This window comes from Candoia aspera, chromosome 1, assembly GCF_035149785.1.
Source record: "Candoia aspera isolate rCanAsp1 chromosome 1, rCanAsp1.hap2, whole genome shotgun sequence".
NCBI lineage: Eukaryota > Metazoa > Chordata > Lepidosauria > Squamata > Boidae > Candoia > Candoia aspera.
Window position 1 is genome coordinate 338,032,244 of NC_086153.1, and position 27,315 is coordinate 338,059,558.

The 27,315-nt window shown below is 46.4% G+C and overlaps 1 protein-coding gene across 1 annotated transcript in view; it reads left to right on the forward strand.

Annotated features, from left to right (window-relative positions):
* Window positions 1–7,077: 7,077 nt before the first annotated feature.
* LOC134487491 (transducin-like enhancer protein 1) overlaps window positions 7,078–27,315 on the forward strand; it is a 47,404-nt gene continuing 27,166 nt past the window's right edge. Inside the window, exons 1-5 of the mRNA XM_063289326.1 lie at window positions 7,078–7,292; window positions 8,511–8,574; window positions 9,973–10,017; window positions 14,958–15,020; window positions 16,194–16,268. Coding sequence (XP_063145396.1) covers window positions 7,078–7,292; window positions 8,511–8,574; window positions 9,973–10,017; window positions 14,958–15,020; window positions 16,194–16,268 — 462 coding nt within the window. The remainder of the gene's footprint in view (window positions 7,293–8,510; window positions 8,575–9,972; window positions 10,018–14,957; window positions 15,021–16,193; window positions 16,269–27,315) is intronic.

The following is a 27,315-nucleotide window of genomic DNA, read 5'->3' on the forward strand; positions in this document are numbered from 1 at the left end:
GCTCCCTCTCTCTTGCACACGCACACGCACACACGCACACACGCACGACCGGGCAGCCCCGACCCAGACCCACCCCGCCCACGCTCTCCCGTCCCCGCAGGAGGAGGCTGGGGCGACCCTGCGCCTTGGTGAGTGTTTCTCTCGCGCGGTGGAGGCACCCCTTCCTTCCTTCCCTCCGATGGGGGGGCGCTTTTAACGGGGGCGGGGGGCTTTAGGAAGCGGGGGGGGGTCTCTTCCTTGCCGGCGGATCTGCTCTCCCCTACCTGCTGCTTTGGAGCCGGACTATTGTTCGGCCTGGGAAAAACGAAGCGGGTGGGGGGCGATTTTGTCCCCGGGGAGAGTTTCTTGGTTAAAGTGGGGGGGGCAGCTTTCCAACCCGGAGGAGGGGCAGGCGGAGTGAGTTCCTGAGTCGTGGGAAAGGACGGGGTTGCGATGGTCAGTTGGTGCGCGTGGCGGGGGTGGGGGTGGGGGGTTGCATGTGCGTCGTTCCTGCCTGTAATTCTTTCTTTCTTCGCGGAAAGAGGCGTCTGGCGTTAAAATTTCTTCCTCCCGTTTTATCCCCCTGCAGATCCCCTTCCTCTCTAAATACCCCCCCCCCCGAATTAAACTGTGATTAATGGTACTTTGCCCCTGTGTCTCTTTTACTCCATCGCCTCAGCAGTATTTCCCAGGAAGCAGAGTTGGTCAGCTCCAGGGAAAACGCCAAGATCTTCCCCCCAGCTCACTTATTTTATTTTATTTTATTTTCCTCTTTCTTGCCCGCTGGCACAATGGACAGGCCACCCTGAACATGTGCGGAGTGCTTTCTCAGGGCTCTGGAATGAAGAAGTTAGCCAGGTGGTGGCTTCCCATCTGTAGGGACTGGATGGCAAGGAGGGGGTGGGTGGGGATGCCCCCCCCAGCAGGTTTTTAAATCCTTTATTAAAAGCGGTAGAGAGCGGAGATGAGTTTCATTTGGACATGAGATGTTGCAGAAGAGTTTGGAAGACGTTTGGGGGGCAATTGGCTTGCATTGCTAATAGAGCCTCAAAAGGCCCAGCGGGTGGGATTAAATCTTTCTGAATATGGGTCTACTACTTTCTGAACCCAGGACTAGCATTAATTGACCTCAGTGTGATTATATTGGGGGTTGGGGCGCATTCACACAATACGCTTAGTCTGCTTACAACTGTTTCTTAGTCTGTTTGTATGTTTACAAATGCATTGGTTAGGGCAGTGTTTCTCAGCTTTGCTGGCTGGGGAATTCTGGGAGTTGAAGTCCACAGTCTTAAAAGTGGCCAAGGTTGAGAAACACTGGTTTAGGGGTTTGCCCATCGGCCCAAAGAAAACTATCATTAAATATGGCCCTGTTGTGTAAATACAGCCCACTTTGCTTTGAACTGGTTTATGAGTTGTGTGAACAGGTCCTAAGGGTTCCCCAATATGGAAAACATGGGGGATACTGACTACCACAGGGCCTGAATATTGGGAAGGCGAACCCAGCTATTTGGAGGGCCTCCCGGTGGGAAAGAACTAAGTTTGGCTTCCTGTTATCGATACCTTTTCTCTAAACTGGGGAGAGTAAAGGGCCACCCATTAACCCTTCAGAGGCACCTGCCGATGTGAAGATTCCAGTTGTTGGGAGTCCATGAAAACTCCAGATGCAGAGGCAGTCTATCTTAGGCGACTGCTCTTTCACTTGGCTCAAAGTCAAATCTCCTCTTTGAATCAAGTTTCCAAGCTTGAGGTCCTTTGACACACACAGCCCGTCTTCCCTCCCCTGGATGCTTCTAGCATCCTTCCTGATAAAGCTGGCTGAGGATACTAGGAATTGGGACCTTGGATGGAGGGTGCAGTCAGGAAAAGCTGCGCTGGGCTGTTTTTACATCTCAAAGTGTGAAGGAGGCAATAACTTTGGGGACATAAAAGTTAATTGAGGGGTGCATGTAAGAACAGCTGGAAGGAGGGAATGGAGTGTGACTTTAAAAAAAAGTGGGATAGAAGAGAATGGAGCCATGTGGATCTGCGCTGGAAGGAAACGGTTTCCCTTCTGATCCTGGAGGAATAAAATGGGGGGGGGGCACTGAGTTATGGCTGCTTCCCCCACTTGCACATGTGTTAAAAAGGAAATTTATGCTTCCTGAAGTCTGCAGCTTTGGGGAGTTGGTTGCTTGGAAGCTGGGGGAATCCCCTTGACATGCCCAGAGGCCTTCTTCCCATTGTAAATTCCTTCTAAGTAGAGAGAATGGTCCCCCCTTAGGCCTTTAGCCTTCCACTTGGGGCCTTAAGGGGTCAAATTGTTGGCAGCGTCTCCCAAATCTATTACGAGCTTTGGATCTCTTATCGGTTCGTACAAAAATCTTTTTTTTTTGGTTGGGTTGCTTTCTATCCATTTTTGATTGCTGTAGGCCACTGTGGACAAAATTTAGGTTACTGGAGGAAGTCCCGTGTAATATTGGGGGGTCTCTGCCATGGTAGCTGTGGCTCTTGTTTCTATTTGATGTTTTATTTATTTTTTTAAAAATAGAGTGTTTTATGATTTAAAGTACGGTTTTCACATTCTTCCCACTATGGGCTCTGGGGTTCCTTATTCCTACCCTAAATCGGGATTGAAGCCATGATTGTAAAGAGTATGCAGATTACAAGCCAGGGTCAAATGGAATTTGGTTAGAACTGTAGAAATGGCCTTCCCAAGAGGCCATGACCCCTCGTTTGGAAAGGAGAAGGGAAATGCGTGGAAGAGAAGGCTTTCTGCGGTGCTAGTCCTCATGGATCTGTGCTATCCCCACAATCAAAGGATGACATTTATTACCAATACATGAGTTGTGGATGCAGTGGCTTTGGGTGTGAAATAAATAGTTGCGGATAGACACCCCTGCTTGGACAAATAATGGCGCATCTCATAATTCCTGGAGTAATGTGCTGCAGCATGCATGGCCCATTCTGAAGATCTGGTTCCTCCTTTCTAGGCTGGGTAGCGCTTTGCTTATAGTCTTGTGCCTAAAGTACAGGTAGTCCTCACTTTATGACCACAATTGGGACCAGAATTTTGGTTGCTAAGCGAAATGGTCATTAAGCGAATCCAACCCGATTTTACCATCCTTTTTGTGGTGTGCGTTAAGAGATCCATGCAGTTGTTAAGTGAATCACGCGGTTCTCCATTGATTTTGCTTGCCAGGAAGGTAAAAAATGGCGATCTTGTGGCCACGGGATGCTGCAGCAGCCATAAATGTGAACTGGTTGCCAAGCACTCAAATCGTGATCACATGACTGTGGGGACGCTGTGATGGTCATAAGTGCAAGAACCGGTCGCAAGTCAGGTTCCAGGACCATTGTGAGTCTGAACTGTCACTAAATGAATGGTTGTTAAGCGAGGGCTACCTGTAATGTGCTAAAATTCAGTGTTTCTCAACCTTGGCCACTTTAAGGCATGTGGACTTCAACTCCCAGAATTCCCCAGCCAGTGTGCTGGTTGGGGGAATTCTGGGAGTTGAAGTCCACCCATCTGAACCTGGCTGAGATTGAGAAACAGAGCCTTAGTGTTTCCCTCCATTTTTGACATGGGGCCAGGATGAAAAAACCAACACTTCCCATTTGAACATGTAACCCTCTTATTCTCCGTAGGTTACCCAAGAAACCGTGTACAGCAAACCGAAGACGTAGCGACATTGCCTAAAATCACAAACTTATGGTTTTTTTACAAGGATGTTCCCCCAAAATCGGCCCCCGGTAAGTTACGTCTGACTCTTTAGGTTCCCCCCCTGCCCAAAGTTTGGTCCCTTAAATCTTTAGGCTCCAAGCACTGTAAAAAAAAAAAAAAATTAAAATAATACTTTTTTTTAGGTTGATTTAACTCTTATGCAGATGGTGGTGTTTCAGTGATGGATTTGTGCTGGTATGTTGCAGACCGTCGGGATGATTTTAAATGGAAGCGGGGGGAGGAGACCAAAATTTAAGCAGCGGCTTTGTTTAGACAAGAGAAATAAGTGTTTCGGGAAAACTTGACCTTCTTAAATACTCTGCACTGATTGATTGATTGATTGATTATGTGCATCAAGTCAGGGTTGACTCTGATGACCACGCAGATTTTCCCTAGGAGGGTCTGCCCCCAAACCTGGTCCTTCAGGTCTTCGAATGTGCCCCCATGGCAGCTGTAATCGAGTCTGTCCCCCTGGCTGCTGGTCATCCTCCTTTTTTATTCCATCCTCCCAGCACAATGGGCTTCTCAAGGAAGCTGTGACGTGTCCAAAGTAGGACAATTTGAGCCTGGCCGTTTGTGCCCCCTTGAGTGAGAACCCTAGAATTGTTCTGTGCTTCCTTGGCTGTCTGTAAGATTCTCGGGCCTCTTCTCCAACGCCAGAATTCAAAGGCCCCAATTCTCTTCCTCTCCTGCCTCTTCAAAGTCCAACTTCGGATTCCATAAGATGTCACAGGGAACACAACGTGGCTTGCACGATTCTGATCTTTGTAGGTATAAATTTTGCTTTGAATCCAGCCTTTTTTTTTTTTCTACAATGGATTAGAGGACATAGAAGTAGAAATGGAAACAGGCTTCTTAAGAAAACTTCAAGATGCCTCAGACATTTTCGTTTTTTTTTCTTTAATTAAGAACATTATTCAGTTCCAACATATATAGTTGCAATTTGTTGTTTATTCGTTTAGTCGCTTCCGACTCTTCGTGACTTCATGGACCAGCCCACGCCAGAGCTTCCTGTCGGTCGTCAACACCCCCAGCTCCCCCAGGGACGAGTCCGTCCCCTCTAGAATATCATCCATCCATCTTGCCCTTGGTCGGCCCCTCTTCCTTTTGCCTTCCACTCTCCCTAGCATCAGCATCTTCTCCAGGGTGTCCTGTCAATATAAAAAATATGTAGAAATGCAAGAAAAGAAAGATCCCCTTTTCCTCTGCCTCCCTAATCATTGTGAGAATGATTTATTGAGGAGTTCCATAAGATAGTATGGCTTGATGTCTTCCTGTATATCCCTGCCTGATTGTTAAGATCGGCTTTGCAATCTCTTTTCCGGGATAAAGGAAATGGTGGAGACCCTGTTGATTGAAGAGGAAAAAAACAACAACCCCCAAATCCACAGTTGGGCATTACCATTATTAGCATTAATTAAAATGACCCCAAAAAGCATATGGGCTTTTGAGTCCCTTCTTTTTAGTTTAAAAAAAATCCTTCCCCCACCTTTTTATTTATTTGTATTTATACACACACACACACAACATCTGGACTGGATTTTTCATCAGTGAAGTTGCTATAAAAACAAGGGGATTTTTTATATGCTGTGTATATAATACCTTGCTGGGTAAAAGTTTCTAGTGAATGAACTCCAAAGCTTGAAAATTTTTCTCTGGGGGTTAAGTGCAAAACGCAGAACTGGGAAATGTTTAGCTGGCTGGGTGCACTCTTCCCCCAGAGCCCAACTGGGCTGGCTTGGTAGCACATGGGTGCTGGGAGATCACCAGAGAATCCCAGATCTCTAGGATGAATGGCAAGTCAAACTTAAAAATATCTTTTGCATCGTTTTTAATGCTGCAAATTGGCATAATGCACCTGGGGTATAAGCAGCAATTCATACACATATGGGAGAGATGCCATGATGACGACTGTGCCTTGGAAGCCAATTTAGCTGTGTGGGTTAAAACCTTTCTGGGTTTTTGAAGTTTTCCCCCAAGCAACCGGTTAACCCGGTGTTTCTCAACTTGGCAACTTGAAGATGGGTGGACTTCAACTCCCAGAATTCCCCAGCCAGCATGCTGGGCTGGGAGATTCTCAGAGTTGAAGTCCACCGATCTTCAAGTTGCCTAGTTTGAAAAACACTGATTTATTCTGATTCATTTGCATTCTGCCTCTTCTCTGGCTGAGAAACCCTGGGTTAATCAAACACGGGATGCAAGGCTCACACACTGTGGGTCACAAGCACTTGCCCCCAGTCTTTCTGGAAGTGGGTGGCCTTTGCAGTGATCCAGCTGCAGGGACTTCCCAGGATTGAGGCCTTCTTGCTAGAGTGACCTCCTCGTCTTCAAAGTGTGTCATTTCCTGGGCGAAGAGAATCCTGGTGCAGAACCTGTATTTCTCCTGGCACCTGTGTCTCTTCTTGGGCTTCTTCTGGTCTTCCAGGGGCAATTATACACACTCAGCCCAAGTGAGGAACCCCCCCCCCAGGAGATGCCATTAAAGGAGGGGAAGAAATGACCCTGAACTTGACCAAACAGCTGGGGGAGCAGATTCTGACATTGATTGAGCTTTCAAGCTTTCAGTGTTCAAGTGTGGCTTGCTCATGCCCAGATCACCCTCCTGTTTTGCCAGGAGGAGCCGACAGCTGGTTTCTGCAGGCAGAGTGGGAGCCTTATCTGATAGTGAGAACCCTATCACAACAGGGACTGATCATTTTATTTGTTTTCGGAGGAGGAGGGGATGGTATAATGTTTTATTTTAGGTGCTCACAGCACCACCAAGTTTGAAAGCCCTCTCCATACGGCTTTGGACTATGCCCAAGACATAAATCGTGGTTACCTAACCTTGTGTCGCCCTCGTGGGGTAAACAGTTAGGAACCGCAGCCAGATGAGCTAATTCTACTTTATTGTAAGGCTACATTGACAGAATCTTGCAGGTCTGAAAGTGTCATCCTCCCCCCGTCTCTTTACAGCCCGAGAAACTAGGGAGGATCCCTTCTGAGCCTCTTGCTCCACCCATTACGCAGCTGTGGGCTATGCCCTCTCTTATCTGACCATTCCCTTGGCAGCATCTCCTTGCCCACTCTCCCAAGGTCTTTCCCACATACCATTGCACCTCAGGACTGGCTTCATACAGCTTTGTAAAACAGAACAAGCCATGTTATGGTTTCAGGCATCTTTCTTCCACCTGGTGCCCTCTGGGTGAGCAGACTTCAATCCCAACCTTTTGAGCTGGATGGAGCATGCTCGGAGTTGCTGTCCTCACATCTGGAAGGCATCCAGGGGGGAAGACTGACTTTGCATGTTGTATGAACCAGATTCTGGGGTCAGCTTCCTTACACTGGGGAGGGAGGGCAGGCCTCTCTCCAAAGGGGACAGCGGAAGTGTATGAGTGGGACGGAACGAGGGCGGCTGCATGACGCATGCTCTGCTGTGGGGGATGATGTGCACTCTCTCTCCGTCTCCTTCCCAGGCGCATCTACAGGCACCACCTGTAGCCACTGCTGCTGTTGCAGCTGCCGCTGCCGCCAGTGTCGTTTCAGCCACCCCCCAATCCTTGAAGCTGACCTACCCCGAGATCTTGGACCGGATCAAAGAAGAATTCCAGTTTTTGCAAAACCAGTACCATAGGTAAAAGGATGGGTCATTTTCCCAAAGGGGGCGTTGGGCTGGGCGAAAGGTGCGTGAATGGAAGCCACATTTGCAGTCCCTGGTTTAACACTTGGGGCTACCGTGGGCTGTTTGGAGGGCATTTGAGAGGAAGCTTTTGCAATCTGAACACTCTGCAGCCTTCCCTGATCTGCATGGTCTGGATAAGGGGAGGCCCTGCAGTTCACAACACATCCAGATCATGCCAAACTGGGGGAGACTATTCTACAACATGTGAAACATTCCCTGCCTTTGAAATATTGAAGCCCGGCTGTGTTAAGCAGCGTCTGGGCCCCGATGTGACCCCACTGGGGCTAGCGATTGCCTAGGCTCTCAGCCTGAAATGGGTCTGTTTTGCTTTCTCGCTGTGCCCCTGCTCTGGCTGAGTTGTGAGCAAATTAGCCCTGGTTATCTACTTGGATCAACGTTGTCTACCTTCAAAAAAACAAGCAGGCACCATGTTTCAGACTACAACTCCTATCAGCCTGGGGCCCAGGAGAATGGGGATTGTAATCCCAGGAGATGCAAAAGGCACCGTATTCTGGGTGATGGAGTTGGTGGTTCCATGACTGTTCTTTGAACCAGAAAGGCCAAAAATCAACCCAAATTCTTGTAAAAGCATGCATTTAGCTATAGCAGTGTTTCTCAATTTCGGCCACTTTAAGACGGGTGGACTTCAACTTCTAGAATTCCCCAGCCAGCATGGGAGTTGAAGTCCACCCGTCTTAAAGTGGCCGAAGTTGAGAAACACTGAGTTATAGCATCCGCTCTTTGTTGTAAGCTGTCAAGTTTCTAGAACTCATGGTTGTGCATCCTGTGTGAGGATGCTGGACAGCGCCAGAAGGGTAGCTAAAATGGGGTTGGGGGGGGGTTGCCTCGGCAAAAGCAATTGGGGAAAGGCAGCCCCCTTTGCTGGAGCTGTGAATGGATTATGCAAAATAGAGAGGTGCTGAACGCATTATGCAAACACAGATCAACATTTGCATGATTTATACAGGGCACAGCATCAGGGGTTTTGATGCTTGGGACATATCTTTGATAGGCTCCCTTCTGGGTTGCCTAAATGGAAATGGGGTACAAGGTTAGGATGGGGCTGTGTGAACAGGCCCTCGAAAGCCCAAAAGGAGTCATCTGGACTCCTCTGTTCCTGCGAATGAGATTGAAGGGTCTCACAATGCAAACTCTTCTCTCTCTTCACAGCTTGAAACTTGAATGTGAGAAACTGGCAACCGAAAAGACAGAAATCCAGCGACATTATGTCATGGTGAGCAGTTTTTATGATGCCGATGGGTAAGCGCAAGGCATAGTGTGCCAGGAAAGTGCGCTTTAGCAAAGCCAGCTGGCATTTCTTACCTCTTGCCTCTTCCTTGGCCTGTAGTCGAGGATGCTGGGAGCTGTAATAGAAAGCAGTCTCCGGGAAGTAAGTGAGGGGAGGTTTTACTCCCTGTTCTGGATATACTTCTTCCCCTGTTTGGGGCGGGGGGCAAGGGGCACATCTGTCCAGCCAAAGCAACGGAAGGTTTGACTTTCTGCCTTATTTTTATACCAGCCAGTAACAAACAGCAAATAGGAGAGGAAAAACGGGGGTTGCAAATATCCTGCAGAGTATTTCCAAGAAGGGACTGTAAGGCAGTGTTGAGGAGTGGCTGTTGATCTCCCTTCTCCCCAGTTTCTTCTGTTTCTTCTCTATTGCACCCCCTCTCCTCCAGAAATACAATCCATGTGCAGGGGAAATGGAAGACATTACGCATGGACCCGACCACCCATTAGAAGCAACGCTATCCTTTGTTGCATCTCTCTCGGCCCCCAACCCATGTGAATTTTCTCCAAAGAGAACAGCACCTGACAGCTGCCCTTTTTTTTTTTTTACAAGTGAGCTATAGATTTTTGCACACAGCAGTGACTGCATTTGCACCCCACCCCTGTGCAAATCTGCTGCCTTGTGTTGAAAGCAGCCGTGTCCTTTCACCAGACCAGGGCGGCATTAGGGAAACTGTGTGAGCCTGGGAAAAGAGGCAGCTGCTTTAATGATCGGAAAAGGGACATGCTGTGGCTTGGCTGCTCCCCTGCGCTTCTGAGGGATTTGCTCATTTTTGCTCAGTTTGGTTGCAGAATTAGCCCTTTTCTAAGCATGCACAGTCCCTACGCTCGAAAAAAAGCCACCCCAGCGTTAGCACTAACCAAACGCTGTGTGTGGGAATGCATCTGCTAAGGCTCTCATTGACTAGGTAACTGTCTTGAGCAAATGCAGCCGGTGTGAACGTTTTTAGCCCGTGGAGGTGCAATAGCTAAATCATGCAGAAGTAAAAGTCCTACCTGGGGTGCAGATCTGGAAACAGACAGGTTGTTGGGTTTAATAACCAAGACAGCCTTAACCTTAATCCTAACCTTTTGCAGTATTCTGAGCATTTTGCAAGTCTTTTTCTAAAACCCTTCTAACAAACCTGCATGGTCCACTAGCAGCAGTCCAAGACCCATCCTGCAGGTTGACTGACATGAACCCATCGTGTAGCTTCCACATTCGAAGGCCACGTGCTTGTGGCCTGCAGCAGTCGTGATTTGGCATCTGGGTTTAATGGGTGGCGGGAACCTGGCCTCTGTCTTTTTAAAATCCTTTTAACCACCCCCCACCGGCTAAACCTGGATTCCTTTTGTCTCGTAGTATTACGAAATGTCCTACGGGTTGAACATTGAAATGCACAAGCAGGTAAGTGAATGTGTGTTGGTGTCAGGCATTGGCAACCTCTTTGCTGCTACAGTGTTGTGCTGCTGCTTTTTTTCACTTTGAGAATGGGATGCTTTCCTTCTGTTTGAGGTCCTCTGGGAACTGGCTTGATGTGGGATTTTCAGCCTGGTCTTTTTTCTTCTTTTCTGTTTTTCATTTGGTGGCGCTGCTGTGGTTTAACCTTTAAAGGTGCGTCGGGGCCGCCTCTTGGTGGCTTAACAGCTTGGTTTAGTCTAATCTCCCTCGCTCCGGTCCATGGAAAGTCCAACCGGGTGCTCCTTAGAAATTTGTCAGGTTCCAGGGAGCACAGAAGGGGCATTTACCCCCCACCCCTGTTTATGATCCTGGAGGCAGAGGGAGCTGAGTTTGGACTCCAGAGCGCCATTGGGGTCACCCGCCCTAGCAAAACCCATCTGCCTTCTTTCCGGTCTGCACCAGCCTCTTGCGTTGACAACCACCTTGAGTGTAAATTGCTTCTCTGCAGGGACGGGGAGGAGTTGGGTGGCTTCAGTCCTCCCCCCGTTTTCCCCTACTCCCTCTCGCTTGGAAATTGAGCCCCGTCCCTGTCCTCTTTGCCCGATTCCTCGCGGCGTGCGCATCGCAGAATTTACAACCAGCTTCAGGTGCTGCTGGCTGGTTGCCAGAAAGCTGTCTGTGTGCTCTCCCTCCCCTCCCCCCCCCACCTTTTTTATTTTAACGAGAAACTCATAACTCTGGGCACCGACAGCCTCCGAGTGACAAATGGGAACTGCTGTGATGGGAAGGCTTGTGGTTATCCCCTTGGCGTGCTGATGGATCCGTTCTCCCCTTTCTTGCTTGCTCTACCTCCCCTCCCCCAGTCTGGTGCCTCCCCTTAGATTAGATCTGCCCAGCAGGTGTCTTTTTAATGCTATTCAAGGCCCCTCCAGGCCTCCCCCCCCCTTTCCCTCATCACCTGCTTTATTGCCAGCATATAAAGGTCACACCGTTAAATTTGATCCTGGACGAGGCCTCGTCTTAATAACCTGCATGGTGGTCAGGGCGGTGGATGTGGGTCCCCCCTCCTTTTTTTCCCCCTGTTTTTCAAAAGGCTCTGCCTGTCAGGAGAATTGGTGCTTAGGGATGTGCGTAGGCAGGGAAAGCAGCTTGCCAAAAACGCCTGTGTAGGAGAGATGCAAATGAAGGGGACCTATCCTTGGAGAAACGCAGGCTAGGAAATTGAGGGTCTTTGCTCAAGGGGTCTCTTTCCAGAAAATAGGAGCATTGCAACGGGAGAGATTGTCATTCTTAATGCCCCCCCCCAAAAAAGATAGCAGCAAAAGAGGACCGTAGCAGTGAGCTTAGTGATAAAGTCCTGCTTTGTTGGATTCGCTCTCAGCTGTTCAGGTTTCGAAAGACACCTGTTTAGCATCATGCTGATGGTACGAGGCTAAACATGCTCCTAAAGATGGAGGTTGATGTCAGCTTGTTTCCAATTCCGGTATAAATGCCGTTGGCTTCCTTATTTCAGATAAGGTTTCTGACAGCCCCGTAACCAAAGCGTTTGTATTCTTGGACTAAAGGATCCAAGAATTTTGCAGCATCGTCCCCGGTTACCTTGCATCACCGATGTGGGACTCAGCCTGATTGCACACCAAGCCTTTTGGAAAGAAGTCTCGGATTTGTGGATAAGCCGAGAATTTTAGGTTCCAAAATGCACCCCCGAAACTGGGTTCGGCTTCTCCGTGGACCAGAGCACAGATTTTTTTAAAGCCTGTCCCGGCCTTAAAATTGTGCGGTTTTATAAATGACATAACACTTCACGGTTTCCCACCGGTGGCTGCGGTTAAAAATTCGAGGGTCGGCTTATCCACAGGTGACGCATTTTTCATGGCATTTTGATTGATGTTTCAAGGGTTGGCTTATCCGTGGATGGAGTCTTCCCAAGGAGAGAGTCCCTCTTTTGCGGGAGATGGGCAGTAATTAAATTTGAATAATAAATAAATTTGAATTAATCGTGGTTCCCTGAAAGGATTCTGCCCTTCATTTGAAGCCTGGATTGCGCTGATGCTAGGAAGGGGGCAAAACTCTGGGGCCTGATGAGCTAGATGTCTCACGCGAGGGAATTCGTTACATTTGAAATAATTAAGTAGTGACCGACTGCACCCCATCCTGCAGCATGAAAGGGTGTCGGACAGCGAGCGAACAGCCGCTTTGCCCAGAATTGGGAATCTTGGCAGGCACCAGGTTTTGTGGACTTGGAAATGCGTTTCTCCTCTCTAACTTAAAGTCAGCTCTTTAAATTAAAATCTTGGGCGAGCCCTGCCAAGAAGATAAGATGGTGTAATCTTTGTTGCAGTCCCAGGTTCAGTTGTGACCGTCCTCGCGGTCGCAACTACAGTGCCATCATAACTTGAACCGTCGCCGAACGAATGGCCGTTAAGCGAGGACTTCCTGTAGTTTAAAAAGGCTGCAAGAGCGGAGGGTGGAAAGATCTGTTTGTCAGAAGGAGGTTACCCTGGTCAACCCAAGGTCATTTCGCTATAAAGCAAGGTTTTTTTAAACTCCAGTTTAGCACGTTCTGTTGCAGCAGCCTGTTTCCTTTTGGGAAAAAGAAGGGGATTTGCTTGCGGGGGGTGGGACGCAGCATTGACTCAATGGCATTTTGGCAGGCTCGTCCTTGTGGCAAGCAGGATATCCCAGGGAGGGGGTGGGAAAGTTTGGGGAAATCCAGGAAGCCGCTCTGCGGGTGGGGTGTGTGCATGCGTCTCCTTTGCGCAATGTGGAAGGAAGGAAGGAAACATGGCAAGCAACTTCGGGCCAGAAGGAGGAAATCTGGGGAGGCGGTTTGATCATTTTTCATCCTGCGAGCGCTAAAAGGCCACTAAATTGAACATTAACGAGCGCAAGTGAATTGGAGGCAGCTTCCCCCTCGCCCCCCCCCCAACCGGAGCTGGCTGACCACAAGTGCATTAGAAAGGCAAATCCATTACGGCAGCCCCCAGGAGAGAATTAAATTTTTCCCAGAAAGTACCTACTGTCTCTGTTCCTCTTTTCTCCTGCTCCCTCTCCATCCCCCCACCTTTTTTTTCCCTGGCAAGCAAGCTTTTTTTTTTAAGAGAGAGGCTTAATGCCCCAAACAGAATGAAAACAGATGCTTGCAGGGGATAGCAGGAATTAGGCCTTGAGCCTCGCCTGCCCGGTTTTCGATGCACGGGGTGGATTCCCTGGTGAAATGAGGGCTTGTCTGGAGAGCGAGGAGGGTGAGGCTCTCTGTGCATGCTCAGAAGTTCTCTGAACACAACAAGCTTCCTTAAATCCCCGGTGCCCAGTGCAGGCTCCCTCAAAACTTTGGGGGGTAGCATTTGGACACCTGCAAAGCAGCAGCCCGACTCTCTCTGGTAAAGTGACAATAAATTAAATGCCTTTCTGGAAAGCCATCTTCTGAAATGCATTTATTTTATTTATTTTTACTTTTTATTGATTTGAATGCATAAGCTGACCAACTTTTTAAAATTTAATTTTAATTCAGTTTGATTGGAAGGGATCCAGCTACGTTCTGGAGTGGGGCTTGTAGAGCTCGGCTCAAAATCCGAGCACAGCCTGTGGCCAGGCAAAGTACAGATTCGTTGCATGCCACCCAGAGTCACTTTTCGTGGCCATATAAAGTTGATTAATAAATTAAAAAATAAATAAATAAAGGCTCGCAGATCTGCAGGAAAAGGAATAGCGAAGAATGAAGCAACTGGTATAGTTGAATGAGGAGATTAACAAACTATGATATTTGCGGGGTGGGGGCACATTTCAGGAATTAAAGTGTCTTGGCAGGTAGCAACATCTGGCTGACCCTGTCTGGGGTGCAAAGCTAAGCTGGGTCATGCTTGGTTAGTCCTTGGATGGGAGACCAGCAAATCCCCAAGGCTATGGGAAGTCTGACGTATATCTAGTGACAAAATTTTCCTCTATTTTTGCCACCGTCATGATATGAACCAGCCCATAAAGTCACTGGGAGCCAAACTCCCCTCAAGGGAGACTTAATTATTTTGGTCAAGCAAGGTAGCAGTCCAAAGCTAAGCAGGATCTGGTTATGGCTGGATGGGAGACCACCAGGAGATCTGAGAGTGCTAAGGCTCAACTGGGAAGTTGAACCAAAGATCCTGGAGGAAGGCAATGGGGGAATGGCGGAAGGCAATGGGGGAATGCCCTTCTGTAAAGTTGCCAAGAAAATGGCGGCCTGAAATCTCCAAGAGTTGAACTTAATTAGGAGGAGATGTAAAGAGCAAAGACTCTTGTCGCTCGTGATCAAGGGAGCTGGGCTGCCAGTTCATCTGGCCTTCCTTGCTCTCTGCAGGATTTCCAACAAAGGTGACTTCCCGTCCATCTGGTACCAAGCCTCAAAAAAAACCCCAGCCAGCAACATTGAATATTAAAGCAGAGATTTTTGCATGAAAAACAGATAGGCCAGCACTGAACTCTCTTTCTAGTGGGGATGTTTCTGTGGCAGTTAAGGCTGACATCCTGTACAGGTAGTCCTCGCTTAATGACCACAATTGAGATCTGAAGTTTGGTTGCTAAGCAAAGCAGTCATTAAGCAAATCAACCCAATTTTACACCTTTTTTTTTTTTTTTTTTTTGCAGCGGTCATTAAGCAAATCATGGCCGTTAAGCAATTTTGATTTTGCTGGCCAGAAGCCGGCTGGAGAGGTTGAGAATGGTGATCACGTGACCACGGGATGCTATGACGGTCATAAATGTGAACCGGTTGCCAAGTGCCCAAATTGGGATCATGTGACTGTGGGGACACTGCAACAGTCATAAGTGTGAGCACCGGTTGTAAGTTGGTTTTTTCAGCACCGTCGTAAGTCTGAATCTTCATTAAACGGATGGTCATTAAGTAAGGACTACCTGTAATGGTGTTTTGTTTTTCTTTTCCTCACCCCTTACCTCCCCCTTTACTCTTGCAGACAGAGATTGCCAAGCGGCTGAACGTCATCTGCGCTCAGCTCATCCCCTTCCTCTCTCAGGAGGTGAGTGTCCCTAAAGGCCATTTCTGTCTCCTGTCCTACCTACAGGCAGGGTGTAAGATTTTCCCCTTTTTTAAAAAACGTGGCATTAGCTGAAACTGGAACTGTGGATTGCACAGTTGCACGTGGTGGGACCAGCAGAATTTCACAGTAAGGTAGAGTGCTCCTGTGCTAGCTGTGCCATTTCCAGAGAATATTTCCATTCTGGTTTCCCTTTAAACAGACTTTCGGGGTTCTATATTAAGCCAGCTCCAGTATATTCACTTTTGGAGGGTGGGGAGGGAGGAAATGACATAGACTGGATGTGCAAATGAAGGGGAGAAATCCCCATGACCCGATTGATGAGTGGAGACCGCAAGATCTACTTGAGCCAAGTTTATTTGAACAGCACTGGGGACAGAATACAAAGTTCTGCCCACTTGAGGGTACAAACAGCCTTTATATCAGTGTTTTTCAACCTTGGTCACTTTAAGAGGTGTGGACTTCAACTCCCAGAATTCCCCAGCCAGTCTTGCTGGCTGGGGAATTCTGGGAGTTGAAGTCCACACCTCTTAAAGTGACCAAGGTTGAAAAACACTGAATTATATAGTTGTATAATAAATGCTGACCAGGAATGATGTCAAATGCCAAACGTCTTCTTTTTGACAACATGGGTTAGATCTTCTGGTGAGAATGCACAATTAATAAAGCGGAATCCTAAGTGAACTATTGAGAAGGCTTACTTGAGTTCAGGGGCCTTGGTAGTTAGAAGGCCTTGGTTCAGGTCTGTCTTTTACTCCTTCGCAGAAAATCTATACTACAATAGATTAATTTGCAGATCAATACAATATTGGCCAAGGCTAAACCAGCATCACATCTGGTGCCCTGAATATTGCCTCTCCCAGAGGAATGTGGTTGTTTTTCTTACTGTTTTTGCACTCTTTTAACGTGCTCCGTCTGGAGTCTTACGGAGGTGGGCAGCCTTCTCCATCCAAGAAAGAAATAAAGAAAATCCTCTCTTTTTAAAAAAAAATATCAGTGTGTATAGCTGTCCCTCTCATTCTTGCAACCTGAATTCGGGGATGTAAAGGGGAAGACAGAACCCCCACTGTGATGGTTTAAAATAAAGATGTAGCAAAGATTTATAAAAGGTATCATGTTGATAATTAATTTTTCTGCCCGCTTTCTTTCCTGTAGCACCAACAACAAGTGGTCCAGGCGGTGGAACGGGCCAAGCAGGTGACGGTGGCAGAGCTGAATGTGGCAATTGGGGTATGTGGGAAGCCCTTTTCTGCGTCGTCTTAAGGTTGTCTTTGCGCCTAGAGAGACTCTTGAGGGTTCTGGGGTCTGGTGAATATGGGTCGTTTGGCATCCGGCACACAGTTTTCACCTCTGCTTGAGGAGAACCTTCCCAGTGCTGAGATCTGTACAAGTTTAGATAATTCTCCTTCTGGGGGTTGTGAGTTCACCGGCTCTGGCAGGTTTTAGAAGGACGGATGGATTGGTTTTCTTGAACAGTATGAAGGTTGGACTAGATGATCCTGGGGTGCCCTGCAACTCCACGATTTTAGGATTCTGGGCAAAAGAATTCCAGGTTTCCGGTGCCATTGATATGCTGGCTGGGGGAATTGTTGGAGTTGAAGTCCACCTGTCTTGAAGTTGCTGAGATTGAGAAACGCTGATCTAATCCGACCCTCGGCAGTGCACAGGCAAGTCAGTGAGACGATCCAGCCTGTCCAGCCTCCTCTCAACACCTCCCGAGATGGAGAACCCACTACTTGGTTCTGTGGGATGTTCCACTCTTACCCACCCTCAGGAAGTTTTTCTTACTTTAAACAAAACCTGCAGAGCTGCAGTTTACACGTGTTATTTCTGTGCCAATGGAAAAGAGGTCCCGATTGTCTTCCCTGTAGCATCGTTTCTTGCACCTGAATGGTGTAACAGAAACCATGCTTAGTCCTGTTTAGCTTTCCCCCACCCCCAGCATTAAATGCTCCACCCACCACATTTATTTCTGCCAAATTGGGAAGTTTATTTACAGGTAGTCCTTGCTTTACGACCACAATTGGGACCGGAATTTCAGTTGCTAAGCAAAACAGTCATTAAGTGAATCCAACCCGATTTTACGACCTTTCTTGTGGCAGTTGAGTGAATCACTGTGGCCGTTAAGCATGGTCGTTAAGCGAGTCATGTGGTTCCCCATTGATTTTGCTTACCAGAAGCTGGCAGGGAAGGTCGAAAATGGCAATCGCGTGACCACGGGACACTGCAACCGTCATAAATGTGAACTCGTTGCAAAGTGCTCAAACCGTGACCGCGGGGAAGCTGCAACTGTCATAAGTGTGAGGAGAGGTCATGAGCTGGTCCTTTTCAGTACCGTTGTAAATCAGAACCATCACTAAACAAATGGTTGTTAAATGAGGACTGCCTGTATTTTATTGATTTATTATTAAACATGCATGCCACCTAACTCTCAATGACTCTGGACAGCTCACCATTATCCAAAAAGAAATTACAAGAAAACCAATTAAAAGATAAAAATAAAGGATAAAAGATGGCAAGTGCAGTGAAGCGAGGGGTCTCTCTCCCTCCCGCCAAAGGCCTGGGTGAAGAGCCAGATCTTCACGGCTCTTCTGAACAACAGCAGGGTGGGGGCCATCCAGATCTCCGGGAGGGCAGGCACTGTTATAGGGAAGGCGCGCTTCTGGGGTCCCAATAGCTGGCATTGTTTAATCCAGCCTTTCTCACCTTTTTGACCCTGGAGGAACCCTTGAAATGCTTCTCAGGCCTTGGGGAACCCCTCAACATTCAGGCTCAAACATAGGCCAGAAGTTACAAAATTATTATATTCGTTGCATGGGTAGGCCTGTACATATGCATTAAGTGTTCTTAAACTAAAAATGAAGAATGCAGCTTACCTCTTTGATGTGAGGTTGCCCGAACTGGAAATAATTTTTTAAATAACTCATGATCTCCCAGGGAACCCCTGGTGACCTCTCGCGGAACCCTAGGGTGCCACAGAACCCTGGTTCAGAAACCCTGGTTTAATCAAAGGAACGTGGAGCATGCCAACCCTGCCATATTGAATTGACAGGGGGAGACGGGGTCCTTCGGGTAACTAGGCCCTATATCATGAGGGGTTTGGCAGACAAAGCAAGTTTGCATGCTGTCTTTCTGAGCCCTCCCTGTTGAGCCAAGGCGGTTTTAAGAAGCACTGGCATTGAGTATGTGGGACCAAAAATGCCAGATCAGGAGGGTGCCATGTGCTAAGTTCTTTCCCTGGACCAGGCTGGTCCTTCATGTTCCCACCTTCACTTGGGAAATATTTATTTTCCTTATCTGGGTTTGCAAAACGCTTGTGACGCTGGATTAACTTCATCTGGATCTGTGGCGCTAGCGATTTCCAGTGGCGTAAAAGCCCCCTTTTTTAAATGTACAGTGCATTGTATTTTTGAACATTCTGCTTGTATCGTCCAGGAAAAAGGGGATTTTTATGCCACTGGAAATTGCCAACGAAGCTGACTCAAATGCAATTGTGCGTATGCCTTCATGGCGACTAGATTGCATCCTTTCTTTAATATTTGATTTGAGGGCCGTCATTGAGAGCAAAAGAGGCTCGGCTGTATAAATAGGATCATAATGGATGCCTGGCCTCTTCCTTGCTCCCCTCCCTTGCCTGATTGCTGGAAATCTGGCTGAACCCTGCCTCTTTCCTCCCTGTTTGCAAGATTCTTTTTAAGATCATTTATTATTTACCATGCTTGTCTCCTGTGAACTTTGATGGATTTTTCTGCATCCCGGAGAATTGTGTTTTTAAAATGTCCTGCACCTTTTATGGAAGAGGCCCAGGCTGCAGTTTGGGAGAAGTCTCAAGATGATAGGAAAGGAACTGTTAAATTTAGGGTGAGCTTCTAAGATGCATAAGCCCCAGCTGGTGATATTTGGGGTACATAGGGGAAGAAAGAAATTCAGCGGTACAACTGTTGTGTATTAATTCAATGCAGGATTTGCTACAGGAAGGGTACCATTCTCCTTGCCAGCTCTTGTTAGCCTCTTCTGACCCTGGTAAATGCCAGGAACAGATGTGAGGACATTCTTGGAACAAAGCAACTTTCAGCCTTTGATATAGCAGCCAGGTGGTGGTGTTTGCTTCAGGCTTTGAAAGGATGTCTCTTTTTTTTTTTAATGAGAATTTTATTAAGTTTCAAGCAAAGATAAAAGCTACAGAAAAACAAAAAACTAGAAAGGAAAAAAACTGAAAAAGTGTAGAAGCACAAGAGAAAATTTATCAAAATTACGAAAAGAGGTGACTTCCGACTTTTAACAGCAAGGATATACAAAATTTTCCATAATCGATCCCTTACTCTATATTAAACCAAAATCACATTTCTATAAATCATTCCATTGGCACATTATAAAAATCACTAAATACAGTTGCTTCCTCCTCTTATATTAAAAGAAAAAAATATATAAACTTCTTAATCAACTTCCTCCAGCAAGATAATATTTATTTCCTTCCTACTACTATTCTATACATTCCTGTCTACTATAATAAAGATCAAACTAAAAAACATATAAATTGTCTGCCATTGTACTTGGTAATGCAACAGTTTTAATAATCTTAATCATATTAAACCCAAAACCAGACATTTATTATTTTTTATTATACCTTGATAATCTTAATCCAAATTGTTAGATAAATGAAATCAGCCAAACCCTAAAAGCAATCCAGATAAATATTCTTAAACCCTTATCCCACTTCAAAATAAACCAGAGCATTTACATATTCCCACAATGCACACACAGCTTTTTTCTTTAAAATACTGAACAGCCCAACTGCCCCCCTCAAAAACTCTGACTTCTCTTCAGGAGACCTCCCATACATAATACCCCTTCTTTTCCACGGCGTTCCATCAGAAGATCAATTTCACTTACGGCTTGTGACTCGATCTCTCCCTTTACTTTCTTCAACTCGACTATCTGATCTTCATCCAGCATTTCAACAGAATTCCCAATCTCACCCTTAGAAGAGACGTTTCTGTCGCTGTTAAATTCCTCAGTTTCATCCCCAACATCCCCAACCAGATGACACCTTTTAGAGCTCATATTTTCCACAATGTCCTGAATGCCTTGCATAAGAACTTGGCAGGAATCAGAAAGAATCTGTTTAAAATCTTGTTGGAAGTCAGAGAAAGTCTGTTTAAAATCCTCCATGTCTCACGCAGTAGATTATGGCGCCCCCTAGGAGCTTAACCAGCGAAAGTCGAAGATAGGAAAGAATTCCGAAATGTGTTTGCACAAGCCAAAGTGAGATATGCAGACCGTTCCCCAGGGAAAATAGAAGCAGAAAACTGAAAGTTCAAAACAGCCAATTCAACGTGTAGGAAAATGCTAATATCTTCCAATTTAGTACAAAAATAATAACAGGGAGACAATTATTTACTCTCAATCCTCCTTAGTATTTGGATGGAAAGCAAAGTCCAAAACTTAAGATTTTTTTTTAAAAAAAATGATCCCAAAAATAACAATATGCACCAAGAGAACCCGCTTCTCCTTACTGTAGAAAGCCTCTCTTAGGGTATACATACTTAAAAGAAATATAAACTGGGTGATTTAGAAATGGGGTGGCCAGTCTTAGTGTCCCTTTAAGGCTACAGCATGGCTTGGAAATGGTGACGTTCCAGCCTCCCGGCTGCTCTTACCAGTCGAGTGCGAACGCGGTTTGTGATCTTCTGGCTGCAAACCGCCATCCTGGAGGACAAATGGGGTGATTCTGAGTGTTTTCATTTCCCAGTAAAACGCTCCTTGGCTTCAGGACAAGCCTGCCTGAGCCCCCCAAAATTGCCGGGTTGTCAGTTCTGCCCGCTGAGCCCCAGGCCCAGCTGTTCAGTCCGCCATGTCCCCACCGGAAGTCTCAAAGGACATCTCTTTTGGGGTAGATGGGCAGTAACAAAATTTGAATAATAAATGATAAATAAATAAAATCTCAAAGAAATGCCCACACCTACACTGTACAAGCAAGCGGGGAAGCGTCAGAAGAGAAAACGCATTAAGGTCCATCTTAGTCTGCCATTTTGTTTCTCCCAACAGCAACCAGAGATCTTGGATGGAAAGTTGTCCAAGATAATGGCCCATCAGCGTCTTGTGGCCATGAACTCCATTGGTTCATGATGTGCTGTGTGGAATCTGTTTGCTTGTATCTGCTCTCAATCTCCTTCCAGTCTGCTTCATGGGATGGCCCCTGGTCCCAGTGTTCGGGAAGAGGGAGGAAAAACTCTCTCCGATTTCTCCACATCCTGCGTGATTTTATATGCGCAGGCCATCTCTACCTTCCGTACCCTTTTTCCAAGCTGGAAAATCCCAAGGGTTGTGACCTTTTCTAGGGAAAGTATTTGGCATCTTCTTCTGCACCTCTGCCAGCTCAGTTCTGTCCTCCTCCAAATGGGGCAACCAGATCCCTGGATTTGCAATTCTGAATTTTCCAGTCCAGAGCAAAGTTTGGGCCCTGTAAATGGATGGCTGCATTCCCACAAACTCACAAAGCCAGGTCTATAAAAGACCCCTTGCCCAACATGCAATGCTTGGCTAGTGCTAACCTTTGGCAGACTTTTGGTGGAAATTCAGCCCCTAAATCCCCCTCCCCCAGAAACAGGACACAATTAATTCTGGCGTCACTTAACCTCAACCTTAAACATAACCTTGCCTGTCGTCCAAATCTTTGACCGGGGACTCAGAAATAGGTGGACACAGAAATGGCCAAACTTGGATTGTTCTGGTGCAGTGTTTCTCAACCTTGGCAACTCTTTAAGATGTGTGGACTTCAACTCCCAGAATGCCCCAGCCAGCTTTTGGGCAGTGTTTCTCAAACTTGGCTACTTTAAGACATGTGGACTTCAACTCCCAGAATTCTTCTGGGCGTTGAAGTCCACACATCTTAAAGAGTTGCCAAGGTTGAGAAATGCTGTTCTGGGGAATATATGTTGGTTTGTTTGTCCTTCCCCTGTTCTTTGCAGGATCACAAGGCATGATGCAATGAGGACTGAAACCAGTTGGCAAAACCTACCCACCCACTTTCAGCCCTTATTCCCTTGAATTTCCCCCAACTCAGCCACACTAGAGGGGATTTTCCTCTCTACAGTTGACCCAAACTGCAGGCCCAACTTAGAAAAATGGTAACTTCCAAAAATGGTTTCTTAATCTTACTCTTACTATTAATCCTAATCTTCCTCCTCCTCCTCTTCCTTTTCTTCTTCTCATTAGGCTGTTATAAACCTTAGGACATTGTGCTGGACATTAGGAAGTTTCTTTATTATTCTGTAATACATATTATTAAAATTAATAACAATATTAATTTCCAGAGTAGGAAATTAGGACATAGATGTTTGTATAATACATTTAAAAAGTATTCATGTTCTACTGTTGAAATAGCTTAGAATATTGAGGATGGAAAAGAGAAAGAAAAAAAATATTCTATCAATATTAATTACCATTTAGGGTGCCATATTACAAAGATAAAACGGCTACGTGGAAACCCTGCTGCTCCGATCCCCGCCTTTTTGTTAAACTGAGTTGGATGGCTGAGTCTCCTCGCAGCTGTTCGCACCAACACAGAGAAACACAGAGGTGGCCTTTGGGGTCTCGAGAGCGAGCCTGGGGTCTGGCCCCACTTTGAATCAGCGCCTTGCTTCCTCTTGGTTAATTTCTGGGATTCCCTCTGTGTCACTTGAGGGCAGCTGTGTAGAACTGCCACATCTGGGGCAAGCCTTGCCAACTCCCTGATGCCAACATGGACCTTCGGTGATGGGGACCAAGGGGAATAGGAGGGAAAAATAGGGCACTGGGGGGTGGTTATGTTGGGGGGTTGATGTTTGCTTTTAATTTTGTAAGCTGTGGAGTCCTTGGGGCTCTCTGAGCTTGGTGGCTGCCTTGCAGATGTTGTGTAAGTGGCCCAGAGTCTTTTGTGTGAGATGGGCGGCTGTATAAATGAGCTGAATAAATCATATAGATAAAAGTCCTCTGCTTGCAAGATTGACACCTGAACAAGACATAGTGAGAAAATCCGTCCCTAAGGTATTCTTCCCCTAAGCTGCTTCAGGTTTTAAAGGATAACAGCTCAAATTGTGCTTTGTAGGCCAATTTTTCTCAACCTCAGCAACTTTAAGACGCGTGGACTTCAACTCCCAGAATTCCCCAGCCAGCATGGCTGGCTGGGGAATTCTGGGAGTTGAAGTCCACGCGTCTTAAAGTTGCTGAGGTTGAGAAACACTGCTGTAGGTATTGCCAGCCGATGCAGATCTCCAAGTACAGCATTGCATGTACTCTGAACCTTATCAGCCTGGCATTTGCGTATTTCGTTCGTAGCTATTTCGATCATTTTCAGCGTTGGCAACATTGCAACCTGGACGCTCCTGTTTCGAGCTTGAAATTGGATGTTTGGACTTTTAAAAGGTTTTGAATTCCAAGTGTTTTGTGCATCCTTGTAAGGAGGATCGACGGACCGAGGACACCCCCACCCCAAATGCTAGAAAACCTCCCTGGGAATTTAATACAGATGTTGAGCTGCAACGGAACACGATACAATCCTGTGGGACGGGTGTGGATCAACGGTCCAGGGGCAGAATGGTAGTTGGGTGACTCCCAGACAAAACACCCATTTAAATAGCTTCAGAATAATTGCTGTTGTTCAGGTAGACTTGGAGATGGGAGGACATTGACTTTTCCAGGAAGGGAACATTTGAGACTGGCCTGTGACTGTCCGAGTCTCCCTGATTAACAGACTTTTTAATTAAAAGCCTTATTGCTGCATTTTTTAGGCAGGGATCCAGGCACCCCCAAGGGGACATTGACTCCCACCCTGGCTAATTTAATCAAATATCTAATACAGAGATTTAATACAGATATTCTCTTCCTTGGGGAATTTAATCCACCTAAATTAAGGTGGCTTTACCTCTCCAAGTGAGCCGGTTTGGTGTGGTGGTTAAAGGCATCAGGCTAGAAACTGGGAGACTGTGAGTTCTAGTCCTGCCCTAGGCATGAAGCCAGCTGGGTGACCTTGGGCCAGTCACTTTCTCTCAGCCCTAGGAAGACAGCAATGGCAAACCACTTCTGAAAAACCCTGCCAAGAAAACTGCAGGGAGTTGGCCAGGCAGTCTCCGAGAATCGGACGCAATTGAACAGATTTTTTTTTTAAACTTCTCCATGTACCCTGGCTACAGCCTGGTGATCAAGATGCTGCAGAGAATGCAAAGTCAGAGGACAAGCATTGTCCAAGTGACATCACTATGCCCTAACCCAGTGCTGGAGTCTTGATTTAACAGCCTTGCAACCGGGTGTGTATAAACCCCTCTCCTGAATCTTGGTCAACCTGTTATACTCCGCACTGCCTCTGTTGCAATGAAGAGGCAGACAGATGAGCCTCACTCTGGATTCTGACATGCCTGAAGAGGTTCTCCAACTGGCCACAATCTCAAACTCATCCCTTCATGGCTATCAAATTGCCAAGACGTAGGAAGACAGCCAGTTTACTTTATGGTAGCAAAAAAAAGTCAAAGTCTGTTAGCCCCTTTTCCAACAAACACATTTTATTAAAAGAACTTTTGCAAGAACAGCTATATCGGAAGTGGATTCTGATTTGGAGGGGGCAGATGTCCCCTTCTGAGCCCCCATGAAACAGCCCTTTAAATCTGCTTGCTTGCAACATGCCCCTCTCCTCCTCATAAGAGGGCAGCGGGCTTGGCTTTGCAGGCAGATCCCATAAGTCTTGGCCCTTATCAAGGATTTGGGCGCACAATCTGTTGATCGGGATATGCGACTCCTTAAGATCCCGTTGCACGATTTTTATTTTCTGACTGAAGAAGGCAGGCGGTATGCAGAGCCAATGTTGGCTGTTCGGAAGACACTGAAGAGGGTAGATTGAATTGAATTGAATTGAATAGATTTAAGGCTACCCAACCCCAGAACAGCTCTGATTTGTACTTGGATGGGAGACCATGAGGAAATCTTGAGCAGGTTAAATGTAGTTGAGGCTTCATCTTTTTTTTTTTTAACTTGCCTTTTGTAAAAAAAAAAAAAAAATCCTGCATGGAGAGGGTTTTACTCCTCCATTGAGGAAAAAGGAATTGGAAGGTGCAAATTAGAATCCAGATCTAATTTGTTTAAAAACCATTAAGTTTTTCCAAGGTGTTGGCATATTTTTTCTTACCCTATCCATCCCTTCCATGTGCAAAGTCACTTGAATTGTGGCCCTTCTGGAATGGGTGTCAATGGGGTATTATCAAAAAAGGCAAACGGGCGGCCACAACAATGCATTCAAAGTTCTGCTTGTTTTTTTAATGTGTGTTGCACATTAAAACATGTGCAGGACTTCAGTGGGACCATTCTGACTCTCATCTTGACTTTTTTAACCATGCGCTGCAGACATCTCTGGGATCTGGGCTTGCTCAGATAATCAGCATTTGAAGGGGGGGTGCTCACATTTGTTATTTATTTTCCTACTTGCTAACATTTGCATTCCATTCAGCTCCAAAGACTCCAAGCAGCTAATATCTCATTAATAAAAATCAATGTAGCAATAATGATATCAACAATAAAAGGCAATGCATTAAAACCAGTCCCTGCCATGGCTCTCGGCCTTCAAACGTTGCCTTAATGAGTCCAGTCTTCATAGCTCTACAGTAGTGCTTCTCAGCCAGCGTGCCGTGGCACACAGGTGTGCCCTGGGGTTGTTTCTAGTGTGCCACGAGATTTTTGCCTTTTTTTTTTCTTTTTCTTTTTTGTATAAGCCATATGTTCAGTGCAGTGCAGATACAGGTATTCCTCATTTAGCGACCACAGTTGGGACTGGCAACTCAGTCATTAAGCGAAGCTAAGTGAAACTGCCCCTGTGCTTACAATCCTACTTCAGCTTTCCTTTGCTTTATAGACCTGTGAAGGTTGTAAATACAAGGACTGACTTTACTTTTTCATCACTGTCGTAACTGCGAACAATCACTAAACGAGGCAGTCACTAAACGAGGTCTACCTGTATTTTTAAAAGAATGTATAATTTCCCCTCGAACCATGTCTTACACGTTTAAAAATATGTAAATATGATTAATAATTTTCTGGCGGGCCACAGAACTACTCTATATTCAGTATTGTGCCGCGGACTTCAAAAGGTTGAGAACCACTGCTCTGTGGAAAGATAAGAGCGTGGGGGGAGTGGTAGGGTTTTCCAAGGCATCATATTTCATAAGGATGAGACCTGTATTTGGATAGCCCAGTTTCAGCTCAGACCCGCCCCCCCTTGATCTGTTGAGAAAAAGGGATCCAGATTGTCTCAGGCACTTCAGTAGCCACCTAAACCCCAAAGTGATTCTTTTCCAAGCATGATTCTGACCGAGTTCTCTTTATCAAGATTTGTCGAGATGGAGTTAGAAGAATTCCAGCGACTGAATTAATTCCTGTTTAGAACCCAGTCATTCCTCTGGACGTCAAGGCAAAGATGCTCCCATTTTCTTTCCAACGGCCCTCCTGGGATCTGGCAAGCTGGTTGATTTCTTCGCTGAGCGCGTGGAATCTTGCAGTTGATTATTGACACAACCGCCTCCCGATTTTTTATTTTTTTATTGGTCTGGGACCCAACCATTACAGATTGATTGAATGGGACAGGCTGATTCTCCCTGGAGGTGCTGGACTTAAGCCAGATTGTGCTTTAGAGGCGATCACCAGCACCTTGGATTGTACCCCAAATAAACTAGTCATGTGCCACTGCTTTAGCAGTGCTACATTCTGCTGGATGGTGCACCAGTTGGGGTTTCTGAGCAGAATATATTCAGGAAATGTATATGCTCAGCAGCTCTGGGTGGCTTGCAGAAATGACCAGTCGTAAGGGCAAAAGCAATAAAAGCCTAGTGCTCGCGGCAAGCCTCCGAACATTAAAATGCAAACATCGAAACACAAGCACATGAAAAGGCAGAGGTGAGGGTGTCTCAGCCTTCCCAGGCAGACCAGACAGGAAACACAACCAGAGGAGCTAATTCTACTTTATTGTAAGGCTATATTGGAAGAATCTTGCAAGTCTGAAAGTACCAATCTCCCGCCATCTCTTTTACACCCAAGAAACTAGGGAGGGTCCCTTCTGAGCCTTTTGCCCCATTCATTATGCAGCTGCAGGCTAGGCCCTCCCTTATCTGATTGTTCCCTAAGCAGCATCTCTTCCCTCAGTCTCCCAAGGCCATTCCCACATACCATTATCTGCTTTTAGTATCTGCTTTTAGCTCTTCCTAAATGGTAAGAAGAAAGCAGTTGGTTGACCTCTGAGGCTCTTCAATTCCTTTCT